This window comes from Lynx canadensis, chromosome C1 (genome assembly GCF_007474595.2).
Source record: "Lynx canadensis isolate LIC74 chromosome C1, mLynCan4.pri.v2, whole genome shotgun sequence".
NCBI lineage: Eukaryota > Metazoa > Chordata > Mammalia > Carnivora > Felidae > Lynx > Lynx canadensis.
Genome location: NC_044310.1, coordinates 213886094 through 213901826, shown reverse-complemented (window position 1 = coordinate 213901826; position 15733 = coordinate 213886094). Strand labels below are relative to the sequence as shown.

The 15733-nt window shown below is 53.8% G+C and overlaps 1 protein-coding gene across 1 annotated transcript in view; it reads right to left on the bottom strand.

Annotated features, from left to right (window-relative positions):
* Positions 1-15733, bottom strand: part of EFHD1 (EF-hand domain family member D1) — a 41761-nt gene that overhangs the window by 14232 nt on the left and 11796 nt on the right. Inside the window, exon 2 of the mRNA XM_030327412.1 lies at positions 4368-4515. Coding sequence (XP_030183272.1) covers positions 4368-4515 — 148 coding nt within the window. The remainder of the gene's footprint in view (positions 1-4367; positions 4516-15733) is intronic.

Below are 15733 nucleotides of genomic sequence, written 5' to 3'. Positions count from 1 at the left end.
ATAGCCACCTGCAGAACCAGTTTGTAGTACTTCACCCCATTTTCAAATTCCCAGGATGGGGGGCATCTGGGTAGCTCTGTCGGTTGAGTGTCCAACTCTCGATTTCAGCTCAGGTCATGATTTCACAGCTCATGAGTTCGAGCCCTGCATCAGGCTCAGTGCTGGCAACGTGGAGCCTGCTTGAGATTCTCTCTCTCCCTCTCTCTCTTCCCTTCCCTGCATGTGCTCCCTCTCTCTCTCTCAAACAAACAAATAAGCAAAGCAATAAACATTTAAAAAAATTCTCAGGATAGGAAATCAAGTGGACCTAGTCTGACCAGCGGCCCATCCATGGTCCAATCAACAATGATGAGGCCGATGGGCAACCCAGCACTGCCAGGGGTGCCAGGGCCCCACCCAAGGGAGGGGGTACAGTAGGAGGAGAAAATGGGACCCACGGGTCCCAGTACTGACAGGTATCCAGTAAGTCCATCACCTGGCCTTTGTGCAAAACCACCGCACATGTGGCCTTAGAGCAGTTCTTCTTTGAGATAGATGTCAGGGGAACTAGAGAGGAGTACAGGAAAAAGAGAGGAGGCTATTAAGGCTTCTCTGCCCACCTCCAAAGGAGAAAGAGGTAGGGAGTGCCTAGGATCTAATTCCAGATCGCTACAGCTACAGGGATCGAACCGCTAACCCTGCTCGTTACGTTGTCTACATTTCCTCTCTGGTCATGAAAACACTGCTGCATCATCATTTTGAACAGCTCCACATAAGCCATTTCCTAAAATGCCCTGAATGTGCATGCACTATTTTCACGATTGGAAAAGAAATGGTTTAAAAGAAAGATCAATTGCTTTGTACACTGGGGAAAAGTAAAAGTAGCAAAATTGTGCTTAACAGAGACATGCCCTCTGTACCAAAGAGCTTTTATGGGGATGTGACTTGCTTTGGCTAGGTTAATCCAAAGAGAAAGAAAGGCAACGCGAAGCACCTACTAAAAGCCAGGGTGCGAGGAAAGAACCGTAGAAGACGGCAGTGTTGTTCACCTGGCAACCTGGCCCCCACGGGACGATGAAGTTGGGAGTGTTAACTAGGGGGCCCTGTGGCACGTGACTTGGACCGAGCCCATCACAGGACCTTGGATGCGCTGGCTGGTCCGGGAGGTGGGCAAGTGTCCCTCATGGGGCCCATCAGAGGCCTTCTGAGACTCGTTTAGTCCCCGCTGGACTGCAGCAACGCACCCTTGAGCTGCTGGCAGCCACCTTGGCAGGGGGCAGGGACCACATGCAGTGGGGGAGGAAAAGGTGAAGTGGACACAGAAGAAAGCCCCGGTCAAGACACGGCAAGAGAGCCCCACGTTGGGTGTAGAGACTACTTAAAAATAAAATCTTGGGGCGCCTGGGTGGCGCAGTCGGTTAAGCGTCCGACTTCAGCCAGGTCACGATCTCGCGGTCCGTGAGTTCGAGCCCCGCGTCAGGCTCTGGGCTGATGGCTCAGAGCCTGGAGCCTGCTTCCGATTCTGTGTCTCCCTCTCTCTCTGCTCCTCCCCCGTTCATGCTCTGTCTCTCTCTGTCCCAAAAATAAATAAACGTTGAAAAAAAAAATTAAAAAAAAAAAATCTTTAGGGGTGCCTGGGTGGCTCAGCTGGCTGAGCAGCCAACTCCTGATTTGGGCTCAGGTCACGATCCCGGGGTCATGGGTTTGAGCCCCACACCGGGCTCCGCACTGGGTACGGAGCCTGCTTAGGATTCTCTCACTTCCTCTCCCTCTGCCCCCCGCCCCCCAATAAACAATCAAACAAACAAACATACGTACATAAACGTTTTTAAAACATAAATAAAACAGCATTAAAAAAATAAAATCTTAAAAAACAAAAATAAAAAAGCTATGACAAGAGAAAGACGCTGCGTTACTGTGCCTGGTGCTTCTCCTTCCTCTCCCAGGCACGTGAACCAACAGTTGTTTGTCCTGTTCTTGTTTCAATTAGCTGGCGTTCTCTGTTGCCTGCGATCAAGAGTTCTAACTGACCCGCGGGTGCGGGAAGAGAGCTTCCTTCTCACAACAGTCCTGAGGGAAAGCTATTAACACCCCCACTGAAAGACAGAAAAACCGAGGCTCTCAGAAGTCAAATAACTTGCTCAAGTTACACAGCTCTGTGTGGAGACCCAGGTCTGTCAGCCTCTTTTTGTCACCTAAGCAGAGCATCGACACCCCGGTGGCTCCCAACACCAGAGGAAACCAGCAGAATGACAAAACAAAAGCAGGAGGTCGGGCGTGGGGCATTAATGGCAACCGCTTCCAAATCCTGTGCGTCTGGGCACAGCTGCGAGAGACGGGACCACAATGGGACTCTGAACCGACAAAGGACAGACACGAAGGTCACTGAAGCTTTGTAAGCGGGGGTGAAAACCAAAGGAACACTTTGGAGATCTCCAAACCTCTGAGGTCTACCATCTGTAGGAAATACCAAACCCGTAGGTAACCAAAAGCTAACCAGGGGTCTTGGATTCCGGGAGAAGCATGCTGGAGTGGCTCCTGGGTGAGACAGCGGACAGGGACTGCATCTTGGCCCGGTTGGTGACCTGCACAGACCTCTCAACACTCTCGATTTCTGTTCCCCACAGGTCACAACTTTGCCACAGAAGCTCTTTCCCCAGTGTTGCCTCCCGGGTTGAAAGAGCCAATGCTGAGCACAAATGATACCAAGGAACCGAATGAGAGGCGAGGGAGCCAGAGGGACACCTGCGAAGGTGAGCGTGGCGGGTGACGGTGGGAGGCCGTGGGCACAGAGGCTGCCTCCCAGGTCCAGCCTTCAGCTGGAGCGTGAGTTCAGGCAAGTGCTGGCTGCTCTGACCCTCTAGCTCCTCAGCTCCGAACTGAGAAGCCTGGCCTAGATTGTCCTGAGGGTTATGCCCAACACAGGTTTTCCGTGATCTTCTCTCCCCGCATCTGCCAGCTTGGGAGAGGAAGAGAAGGGGGGATCTGGAGTTGACTTTGTGGTCAGTGAGAGAGGCAAGGCCAGTTTCATCGTGGCTGGGGAGGGAACTCATTGTTGCCAGTTCAGCCACAGGGACCTCCGGAAGAGTGTCCCAGGGCCCTATCTAGTCTGGAGAGAAGACAGGTACTTGGCCAAAGCTCTCACCATCAGAAACCAGGACGCCAGAACACCACTGTTTCTGGAATAACCAAGGTTATGCACCAGGAAGCAAGTACAGGGCTCTCTATTCCCAGCCCCCGAGGGCCCAGCTGACAGAGAACAAGACCGCAGCAGCTGGGCTAATGCCGAGCTTCTAGCCCGGATGTTGTTCCCAAAGCTGTTCTAACGCCAGGGCGCGCTGACACGTCTAAAGCCCTTACAATAAAACTCAAGCACGTAAGACACGAAACCCTTCTCTGTGGGGCCACATCCTTGCCTTGTAAGAAACACACTGGCCTTGAGACTTCCCTCCAGACAGAAATGGCCTTAAATCACCAAAGTTCTCACACGTTTAGAGATCAGACTTTGAGTCTATTTGCGTCTTCCAGAACGACATCTGTACACACAAAATTTTGCCTGCAATTTTAGGGATTCAAAGGCCAAAAAAGCCCATACTTGGATTGTTATGGGGAGGAGGGGAGATCCATGACCCCAGAGTAAAATCCTTTAATTGTTTTTTACTATTTTTAATTTTTTTTAAGTTTGTTGTATTTATTTTGAGAGAGAAAGGGAGAGAGGAAGAGAGGGAGGGAGGGAGGGAGAAAGAAGAGAGAGAGAGAGAGAGAGAGAGAGAGAGAGAGAGAATGCACATGCATAAGCAGGAAAGGGGCAGAGAGAGAGAGAGAGAGAGAGAGAGAGAAACTCCCAAGCAGGCTCTGTGCTCAGCACAGAGCCTGAAGTGGGCCTCGAACTCACAATCCGTGAGATCATGACCTGAGCCAAAATCCAGAGTCAGACGCTTAACGAACCGAGCCACCCAGGTGCCCCCGTTGTTTTTTTGGGTTTTTTTTTTACTATTTTTAAATACTTAGTATAACAATTTTTAAGTTTTAATGTATAAAAAAGTATAAAATTTTTATAAAAGTACCAGAACTTTGTACCCACAAATATCCACCATGAGTATCTTGGTAAACAACCCTCCCGATTTCTCAGCACTTACCATTTCACCCAAACGAGGCTGTCCCACCCACAGTGACTTTCAATGTGCTTACTGAGCATTTGCCCATGCCAGCACTGGGGTTATTAGCTTCTTAAAGATATTTGTAAAAGAACTCTAGGTTAACTATCCACCAGCACTCTGCAGGGGCCGAAGCCACTTGTGCTCCAGGGGACGGTAAATGTGAGTCTCCTCTCAGGGGGCCACTCCCCGCAGGGACTCAGGGCCAGCAGGACACACATCAGCAGGTACCTCACGGAAGCTGAGCTGGCCGTCAAAGTCCTCGTCCACCTCCTTGATCATACTCTTCAGGCCCAGGTGGGTCTGGGGGGCCCCCAGTTTCTCCATCATCAGCTTCAGCTCCATCAGGTCAATGAAGCCGTCCCGTCCAGCGTCATACCTGCGGGGATCAAAGGAAGGCTGCTGACGAGGGACCGCCATGGCCAGCCAGGACAATAAGACACTTGTCACTCTCCCAAACACTTCATTCTTCTGGCCTCATTTACTGAAAAACAATTCCGTTAGTTACCTGCGGCTTTGCAGTGCCCACCTGGGTCACCGTATCAGAGGGGACCCCCTTCTAGAAACACCTTCTGGATCTGCACAATACGATTCAAAGGGGATCTTGAACTTCATGGATGTTTTCGTGTCTTTTATCTCCTTATCTAAGCCCTAAGTTTCTTGACGATGAAGAACATGCCTGTTTACCTTCACCTCCCCCAGTTTTGGTCTACGAATGCCGGACAACGAAGGAGTGCAGGAGCGAGCCGTGAGCATCCCCTACATTCTCCCGGAGCCGCTGGCAATTCCAGGAGCCTCCTCTTGGGTCTCTGCCTCCCGCACTTCCACAAACCCCTCCGCTCATCCTTCTGGTCTCCTGCCTGTGGGAGCTGGTTCCCACCCTTGCATGCACCTGTGTAGTAGGCTGGCCCCGGCTCTCTGGTTTTAAGCTTTGCCCTCTGGCGTGCTCATCTAGCGTCCAGGTCCGAAAGGTCACGTCCATGCCAGTGACTGCCGAGGGGGGACCTGGCTTTGACCTGTTGGCCGAGCTTTATCACAGAGCCAGCATTTCTGCCGGCTGTCCTTCCAGCCGCCTTTGTCCCCCGCCCCGGTCCCCTGGCTGGGAACCAACCCTGCCTCATCAAGGTGGGAGCATGCTGGCCCCGCCCTCTACTCCTCAGCGCCGGGGTATCTCACAGGAGCCTTCTTCAGCCTTCTGTCCTCTGCTTTCTCCCAACAGCTCTACCCCCCACTTCTTAACACACCTGGGCTGTGACAGACTCCCCCAGCTCTCCTCCCTTCAAGTCCATCCCATTTTCTGCTCCTGAGAGGTCCCTTGTTGCTCAGGTGCGAATGAACATCTTGCTTTAAAAAACAAATCCGGGGCGCCTGAGCGGCTCACTCGGTTGAGTGTCCAACTCTTGATTTGGCTCAGGTCATGATCTCACGGCTCATGAGTTCGAGCCCTGTGTCGGGCTCTGTGCTGACAGCTCAGAGCCTGGAGCCTGCTTCGGATTCTGTGTCTCCGGCTCTCTCTGCCCCTTCCCCCCCCCAAAAAATAAATGAACATTAAATTTTATTTTTAATTTAAGAAATTAAAAATTAAAACAAATTCTGTCTCTCTCTCCCTCTGCTTCCCCTCCCTCGCTCACGTGCACCATCTCTCGAAAATAAAAACAATATTGATAATAAATAAAAAGCAAATCCGTTCGCGACAGCCAAAAGGTGGAAACCACCCAGGTGTCCAGTGACAATGAATGGATAAACAAGATGAAGTAGACCCATACGACGGAATACGGTGTGTTTATGATTCACAGCAAAAAGGAATGAAATTCTGACACGTGCGACAACACAGGACCAACCTTGACAACATTACGGCAGGGCCGAAATAAGCCAGACACAAAAGGACAAACACTATACAGGTGCTCTTGTATGAGGGACCTAGAACAGTCAAGTCACGGAGGCAGAACGGTGGTTGCCAGGGCACAGCAGGGCCGAAATAAGCCAGACACAAAAGGACAAACACTATACAGCTGCTCTTGTATGAGGGACCTAGAACAGTCAAGTCACGGAGGCAGAACGGTGGTTGCCAGGGCCTGGGGAGCGAGTTTCGCGGGTTAGCGTTTCAGTTGGGACGAGGAAAAGGTGCGGAGACAGATGGTGGTGGTGGTGGCAACACAAAGGGGGTGTTTGCACTGAGCTGTGCGCTCACATGGTTAAGGGGGGCAGATTTTACGTGCATCCTACCACAGTAAAAACAGATAAACAAAGCAGGCTCCTGCACTGTCCCCCTCCCCACCCTCCCGACAACAAAAGCCCGCCATTGTTGGCACCCACACCACCACCCACCAAGGAATGCAGCCTGTGGGCAACCAGACATCTAGCCCTGAGGGCTGGTGGTATTTTTGAGGCCCACGTGGTGAGGCTGGAGATGAGGCCCAGGACGCATCTGTTCCAGCCACAGCAGCCGACTCATGCCATTCCTCCCGCCCAGAACACCCCCCCCCCCCCGCCACCACCCTGCTGTCCTCAGTGGCCCTTCTGTCCCCTCAAGCTCAGGGAACTGCCCCCTTCCCTCTCTGATGGCCAACAGCCCCAGTGTCTGCCCTCTGCTCCTCAGCAGTTACCACCTCCCGCTGCTAGATATTTCCTATGGCGGCAGCTCTGGGCTCCCACAGCCCCAAATCCTGAAAGAGCGGAGCCACAGTCCCTCCAGCCTGTGACGCCCTTCTCCTCTCCAGGCCGACCCCACACGTTGGGGGATGTGGGCCTGGTCCGTGGGGGGCCCCCACGAAGGTCGATGGACCATGTCAGAATGGGCGTGGAAGGAGGAACTGGCAGCATCTGGCCCTGGGAGCAGAGCGCCGCCTTCAGATTACGCATTTAAACTTCCCAGGAGCATTCCCAAAGAGCAGCAAGGTCTGTGCGGGGACATGACAGAGCTGGCCTTTAGCCACCACAGGGAAGAACTTCCTGGCAAAAACAGCCAACCAGAATAAGACCTGGGGTAAGAAGAGCTCTTACAAACAGGCTGGAGGGACAGTGTTACAGGGAGTCCTAGTCAAAATAAACAGGCTTCTTTAGGGTGGAACTTTCCAGAGCCTTCCATATGGTCATCTGAAACCTACCAGAGGGAAACAGAGCACACGGGCTCATTTGATCACACAATCCTCTGCCTTCGGGGACTTTCCACTAGAAGGCGGCACTTGTTGGTCGCCGAGCGCTCCAAAGAGCCCACAACAACGCATCTCACGACAATTTGCTGTTAGAAGCACTGGGTTAAACAACCACAATGCTACCTGTCACGCCGAGATTTTGAATATATGTCAATAAGCAATGCACACGGCGCATGTTCCAACACAAAGTCTGCAGAGAGCAGGAGCCCCGAAGTTCTGAAGGCCGGTGCATCTCGGATGTGAATCACTGAGGGCAAAGGCAAAGATGGTTGGGGTCTCTAAAGGGAGCAGCAAAAGCCTAGGTGTGAGTGAGGGGAGGGCCCAGAATGGGAGAGAAGCTGGGAAGGAGGATGGAGGAGAGAAGAACAGGTCAGGGTGAAGGACCGACCAGGGTTCCCTGCTCACATAACCTACAGCAAGCACGACCTCCCCCAGGGGACCCCAGTGGGGCTGGTGCCACGGGCTCATGCACAGGGAGGGGGCTGAGATGTCAGCCTTCTGTTTCTCTTCTGGGGTTCTGACCGACACGAGTCGAGAAGGTTTGGAAAAACTGTTTCAAGCCTGAAACATTCCCCAGGCCTAAGAAAAGGGACAAACATGTCAGAAAGGGCGTCAGCAAAGTCTGGAAACAGGCTAAAGGAATTTAAAGAAATCTTCTTCTTTTTTTTTTTTTTTTAATGTTTATTTTTGATAGAGGGAGAGTGCAAGTCGAGGGGAGAGGCAGAGAGAGAGGAGACACAGAATCTGAAGCAGGTTCCAGGCTCCAAGCTGTCAGTACAGAGCCCAATGCGGGGCTCAAACCCACAAACTGTGAGATCATGACCTGAGCTGAAGTCAGAGCCTTAACCGACTGAGCCACCCAGGCGCCCCTAAAGAAATCTTTAAAGAGGCAGGCAAAGGTGACCACTTTGGTGAGTCAGTGCCAGGAAGAAGCCGACCCAGCACTGCAGCGGGCAAACCCCAGCTGGAGCAAAGGGCCGAAGGTGTATCTAGGCAGGCCTGTCTATGTCGCGCGGGGGGCCATCAGCCTGGCACAGCAACAAAGCCAGCGTGTAGATGTGGAAGGGACATCTCTGAAGCCGAGCAGGGCAGGGAAGAGTGGGGTCACGAGCCGGCTACCACTTTCACTCCCCGGGACTCAGGGAAGGCTGCTTGCTTGCCTTTGTTCCTGCCTGAAGCACTGGCCGGGGGCCATGTATGTAAGTCCAGGCAGGATTAGAAAGTGACACATTAGTGGCGTCCTCACCCCTCCCCGTGTAGCTGGGAAGTGCGTCCTTTCCCTCTTCAAAGTGATCCTCCACGAGGGCTTGTCCACGGTCACTTCCTTCAGGACCTGGGTTTGCGAGACAGGCAGGAAAAACCTCCCAGGGCCCCTTCGTCATCTTTCTGTTTTATCTGTTCCTCTCAAAGCACCCCATGACCACATGAGCGGCGCACACCATGGGATGCAAAGCGCCCAATAACTAAACCTGGCCTGCTCTGCAGCTCACCACACATTGTCTCATAAACTAATCCTTTTCATCTTTACAACAGCACTGTGAAGAATTAATAATAGCCGCCTGTGTTTATGGTTTATTGAGAGCTTACTAAGTGCCAGGCACTGTGCAAAATCACCTCGTTTAATCCAACAGTGCTGTGAAGTGGTAATTAGTCACCCCATTGGATAGATGGTGATAGAAGTATGCAGTGAAGCCACTTCCTGGGGATGAGAACTAACCTGGGACTTCCAAGCAGGTCCTTGGCTTTACATGGAGCAGAGAAGGCCGGGATGATCATTAACTGAGTTTATACTATGTGCCCCACGACCCCGTGAGAGCTCAGGGGCCAGAGAGGTCACTCAGTGTCCCAACAAAGAGACCGCTATTGTAACTGTAAGATGCATACCGTCTGCAATTGATGCCCAAAGGCTTTGGCAGAAATGATCGGAGCCACGGTGCAGAGTCCCGAATAGGCAAAGTCATTAGTTTTTGACCAAGAGAATTTCAGTGTTGCCATCTTGCAAACATCTGGAGAAACAGTCTCGGCAGCCGAGCCCTTCGAATACATTTCATCTGATTTGACCCGCCCTTCTGTGAGGGGTGTAGGACTGATGAAGAAACTGGGACCCATGGAGGTCAACCAGCCCCAGGTCACTAGATCTGCTGAAGTTAAGCCGGTGGACCCCTAGCCTGATGCCCAAGCTCTCACCCCAAACCCTGGGCAGGGCCACCCAGTCACCGGGGATAATTTGGGGGGAAATAAAACTTGATATTCAGGCAGTCCTAACAGAATGCCAAGGTTGCCCTCCAGTGACAGCAAAGGCAGAGACTAGTCAAAGCTAAGGTAGAGAGAAGATTCCTGGGGAAGTAAGGTATTTAAAAAAAAAAAAAAAAAAAAAGGCCTTTATCTTCAGAAGGTTCTAGGACTACATTATCACATCTCCACGTGGGGGTGGCTGCAGGAAGCTGAGGTGACAAGGAAGCAGAGGTCCTCAAGGCTGGGCCAGGAGGCAAAACCGTCATCTACTCTGCTCAGAGCCCCTGGGGAGAGGCTAGTATGGAAGCAGCTAGTGTGGAAGCACCTTTAGACAAGGCCTTCTGCAAACTGGCTATCTCACACCAACGTTCAGACCTGTGGGAAAGTGCATGCAGTTGGATTTGTTTTCTGCGTTCCGGAAACCTCCTTTGCCTCCCCCCCCCCCCAAAATGCTATCACCTTCCTTTTGATTTGGAATCCAGCCCCGCGGTAAGGGAACAGCACCTACCCAGGTCAGGCCCACCTGCACAAAACAGCTGGCAGGGCCACCCACTAAGACACCCCCACGCCCCCAACCCCTGCCACCAGGGACAGAAGGCCTTTCCCAGGCTGGGGGTGTGGGGCCAAGCTTCAGGGGAAAGCATGGAGCTCTAGCCCCAGGCCCATCTGGGGCTTTCTTTCTCCCTGCAAGCCCAGCCTAAACCTGCATTCCCCTCCCCCTATTTCAAACCATGGAAATATTCCCTCTCCTCTCCACAGTTTCTGTCTTTCAAATGCTTGGCAGGCTTGTTGGGAGTCCCCTGAAGCCCTCAGCTCCTCCCCTACCAACATCTTAGCTCCTTGTACCAGTTTCTTTTCAAGAATTTAAATTTTAACCCCTATTTTTCTTATTGAAGGCAACCCAGGATATCAAAGAAAAACCACCCATCAACTCAAGACCCTGATGCTTGTTCACTTCCTGGGATTTCCTTCTAGCCCTCCCCCCCCCCCACCCCCACTCTGAGTTGCTGAACTTTTCCCATGGTTTTTGCTTTCAAAGGCCCTCAGTCCCGGTCATCTTTATACTCTCCGGGATCTGCCCGGGAGAGACTCTGGTCCCATCAGCACTGGAGACAGCCCTGGAGACACAGGCCGGCCTTGACACCCAGTGCTGCCACTGGCTTGGGAGACACTCAGGCTGGTGAGCCCTCTGCAGACTGAGTACAAGGAGAAGAGCTGTTTGTGCCCTGCAGGGAGATAACAGGCCTGCACTCAGCCCCTGGCACCCAGTAAGCAGCCAAGGAGAGGGAGCTATTTTTAAAAGTAGTACCTGTCTGCAGCCATGAAGAGGAAGACAGCTTCCAGGGCGCCTGCTCTGAAGAGCTGCCCACTCTCAAACGGACCTCGAACAGCTGTCGCCATCTTTAGCATTCTGGGGGAAACCCGAATCCACAGCCTGCCGAGGTCCCTTATTCAGACTCTCCGTGAAGCCCGTGCTCAGTGGCAGCCCAGCCCAGCCTGTGTGAGAGGGTCAGGTCTCTTGCCAGGGGTCACTCAGAAAGGCTCTTTACTGACTGGGGCCGGCACTACATGCTGGGGTGGGGTGGGGTGGGGCGGGGTGTGGCAGGCTGGGATCCCTCACCGGCATGCCCACAGCCGTGGGCCGATGACCTGGGAAAGCCCCTGGCCTGGCCAAAAGGGTCCCGGTAACCCCTAACTTCAACCCCACCAAAGTCCACTAGGGACGGGACGAGGGGACAGTGGCAAGGGTGCAGGGTTAGGTGTCCAGTGTCCATCCAGTGCTCAGCCCCTCCTGGTTCCGTGAATCACTTGCTCTCTCAGCTTCCACCGTGCAGAGCCCCTGGGTTTTCTTGGTTTTCACCTCGCCAGAATAACCCTGCCATTAGGAAGAAAGAAGCCAGGCGGCCTTTGTCTGTCTGAGGCTCAGCCATGAGAAACTCCCCCAGGGACCCTGGCGGGGGAGGGGGTGGTTCTCGGGAGGATGGCAGTGCCCCAGAAAATGTCTTGGTGTGGGAGGGTGGCATCCGCTCCAGCACCCTGGGGCTCCCCTGCTTTTCTTTATAGCGAAAGGCCTTGTATGGAAATCAGGCACTGCCTTTTCAAACAGGCAGGCACCGGCTGCTCCGAGTGTGGTCCCTAGATCAGTGCCATCGTGGTCACCCAGGATTGTTAGAAACGCAGAATCTCAGGCCCTGCCCCAGACCTGCTGAATCAGAACCTCCATTTTCACAACACCTGTGGTGCCCAGGCACTTCCAAGTCAGAGAAGGGCACCGTGCCAGACTGTCCCCAAAGCCAATGGCCTTTCCAGGGATGCTCCTGGCTCTCCGTGGATGTCCCTAACGGTGCCTATCCAGATGAGTCTCAGGACGCCCCAAGGTCACAGGACAGTTGTTTCTCCTCCATAGCCCGGATGCCCAGGTCTCTGAGTTTCTGGTTTCCTATCTTTATTTTTTTTATTTTTTTATTTTTTTATTTTTTTATTTTTTTTTTCAACGTTTTTTATTTATTTTTGGGACAGAGAGAGACAGAGCATGAACAGGGGAGGGGCAGAGAGAGAGGGAGACACAGAATCGGAAACAGGCTCCAGGCTCTGAGCCATCAGCCCAGAGCCTGACGCGGGGCTCGAACTCACGGACCGCGAGATCATGACCTGGCTGAAGGACGCTTAGCCGACTGCGCCACCCAGGCGCCCCTGGTTTCCTATCTTTAAAGGGTCCTCCCTAGCTGTCAAATCATCTGCTCCTCCCTCTCTCCCTGGACAGAAACTTCCTTCCTCCATTCTTCCCTCCCTCCTTCCTTCCCTCCAATTTGCCTCAGGCTGGGAGCAGGCCCGGAAACCAGATCTCCAAGTGTGTTACAACTGCGTGCAAAGTAAGAGGAAGCAGACTCTGAAGGGGGGGGGGCAGGGGGGATGTACAACAGTGACACAGGGACTGAGGAGTTAAGTTAAAGCTCGAGCCCAGAGTCTTTGATTTCCAATCAGTTCCTGGCTCGCCCTGATTCCATTCATCTGCTCACTCACCACCTGGCTCCCGTCTACCTGGGGCCTCTCCAGAGCTGAAGCAAAGCACAAAGACCAGTCCCGGCGGGCAGGCAGATGTACAAAGAGGCTGTTGAGCGGCGATAAGGCCGGAACTTGGGCAGAGCTGGAGGGGAGGGAGGCGGCTGGCTGGGACTGCAGAGCAGGAACGACAGGGGAGCACAAGTGCAGAGGCCAGGGAGGGAGCCACTGTCACCAGTCCAGTCCAGAGGTGCGGGGATGTCCCAGAGGGAGGGAGTGGAGTCTGCTCCCACAAGGCATTCTGGGAGATTTGTGTGCTCCCCAGGGCAATGGGGGTGGGGAGGCTACCTGGGTTCTTCTCCCCAGGAATGTCAAATTGAGCAAGGTCAGTCCTTTGCTGGGAAGGTGCGGCATGGGGTGCCTCCCCAACACTTCCTATAAAAGCCATGAGGGGCCAGGAAACAAGGCCAGAGGTGCCCCCCCTGGAAACCTGACTCTCCAGGACGTTCCCAGGAGCCTTGTGGATCTGAGGAGATAGCTTCCCCCAAACAACCCGAGGCTTCCACACCAACTCGGTCAGGACTGCGGCAGCCCTAGCAGTGCCCCCACTGCTCCTCAGCCCTCAAACCCAGGAGTCAGAGAGACAAAGAGCAGGGGAAGGCCCCGAAGACGGGGAGGCCAGGGGCCCCAGGCCCAACTCAAGTGGCCTGTGGGAGGGACTCGGCCGTCCCTCCAAACAGGAAGGAAAAGCACCCGGGGCCGCAGCCTCTGGGCCCTCGGTCTCCATCTCCGTCCCACTACTTCACTGCCAGCCAGTCCTTTTCCCGCATCCCCCGCTCTGGGCCGGCACCACCTCAAACCCAGCAGTTCGGCTGGGGGCCACGGGACCTGCAGGTCCGTAGTGGAAAAAACATGGGGCTGGAACCAGAGGGACCTAATTAAGGCTCTGACTGCATGCCGAGCGGTCACACGATATGGGGGACAACCTGAGAAGGTGGACATTTACCTGTGTCCACATCTCACTTACAGGCCTGTGCCTGCATGGCGTGTGGTCAGTGGCACCACTAGAGGGAACCGCATGGCCCGCACGATGGCCCCCCTTTCCTCTGACAGCCTGTGAGCTGCGAAGCTCCCCAGAGGCAGTCACCGGGGCCACAGTGCAGCTCCAGAGGCAGAGCTCAGCCCCTCCACAGGGGTCAAGTCACCCTACCCTGGCCCTGGGGTGGGCATGGGGACTGGGGAAGAAGTTAGCCCCACTCAAGCATAAAGACCTGTGCCTGCGTTCCCAGGACAAACCCTATGGAGGGAGGGGAACGTCACAAGAATCAACAATACTAAGTGCGATCCATTAGAAATTGGAGAGTATGGAGAGTCGGGGTGAGGGGACGGGCAACAGCCCAGTAAGAGCAGGGCCAGGCCGGTGCAACTGGTAACAGCAGAATGCGACACCCGGCAGGGACCGGTCTCACAGGTTATCATGAGGAGCCTGGACCCTATCCCATGGGCAATGGGGAGCTATGGAATGTTGTATGTTGTCCCCAACCCACAGAGGATTCTGAAGAGGGATGCAAGGTGATGAGACCCGGGCTCTGGCAAGAAGTCACAACATGTAAGATGGATAAGGGGAGGCCAGCTGCCCCAGGCAACCTGCAGGGGCGATTCCAAGGACGGCTGAGATCTGGAGCCTGAGAAGATGGGGGCAATAATGACATTAATGAGGGAGGCTAGGGGCGCCTGGGTGGCTCAGTCGGTTAGGCATCCGACTTCGGCTCAGGTCATGATTTCACGGTTCGTGGGTTCAAGCCCCATGTCTGGCCCCACGCTGACAGCTCAGGGCCTGGAGCTGTGTCTCCCTCTCTCTCTGCCCCTCCCCGACTTGTGCTCTGTCTCTCAAAGATAAATAAATGTTAAAAAAATTTTTTTTAATAAAAAAAAAAAAGAGAGAGGCTAGTGGCACAAGGAACAAGAGTACAGGCCTCCTGGGTTCAAATTCCAGTTCTACCTCTTACGTGATGGGTGACCCTGGGCAAGCTACCTAGCTTCTCTCTGTCCCAGGGTCCCCATCTGTGAAACAGGGTGACAACAGAACCCACCTAATGGTGTTTGAGATGCAAATGCTAACAGCAGTGCCTGCACACAGTAGGTACTCTACAAGTGGTGACTGCTAGGTGTTTTGGAGGAGCGGGGGGAGCCCAGGGCTCAGTAAAGCTGACCATTGTAGGGTGGGGTGGGCAAAGCATGAGGAGGCATTTAGGGAGGGGACAGAGACCCTATCACTGAGGCCAAGCAGGGCAGCGCTGGATCTGGGGACAGCACTTCTCCAAGGCCAAGACACAAGACAGAGTTCGCCAGGTCCCCATGGACACAGAGGTAGGGCGGTCAGCAGCCAGACCTTGTCAGTAGAGGGTTGATGCCAGGACTGCCGTCCCAGGCACAATCAGTGTTCCCTGAGCAGTGCCAGGTGGCCTGGGGGTCCCCCTCGGAGGTGTCTAACCCCAGAGCTGGTGTCAGCTGCAGCCTCAATCCGTCCTCTGTTCCCACCAGGAAGGGGCAGAGGGGCCAGCCCTGGGGACGCAGTTTGAATGTCTTAGACAATGTCCTCCTACTTCCTTCCAATCTGATCCAAGCCTGCAGAAGGTTAAGTCTTTGTCCACCCAGAGGCAGCCACACTATTCACACCATTCACTTCAGAATCAGACCCCGGTGTGGCTGGGAACAGTCCACTGCTCCCCGCCCGTCCCCCTACACTAAGGCTCCGCCTGGCCTGGAACCAGGAACCGGCACAGGGAGGCTGCTGCTGGCACTGGCTCACCTCCAAAACCAAAGACTTTATTTTCATCCCACAACACAGGGGGGCAGTTAGGCTAAGACTGAGAGAAAATAAAATCAGGCCTGGATACCCTTCCACCCATCCCTCCTACAAGAGAGGGGCCCCTCTCAACACAGTACTAGAAGACGCTAAGTGAGATGTGGACACAGGACACATCAACGCATGTGACTGCCAGCCAAGATGGCGGCTGGTCCCATGCACTCACTGCGTATCCACCTGTAGACCCTTCTAAAAGGAGAGGAAATCAGAGAAACAAGAGTCATGATGATAAAGAGGACAAAGGAGGTCTGAGGAGGGGGAGCTTGAGAAAAGGAAGGCATCAGCAAACAATCGTCAAAGACAAAAAGCAGAGGAGGAGTGTAATTGGTGAAATC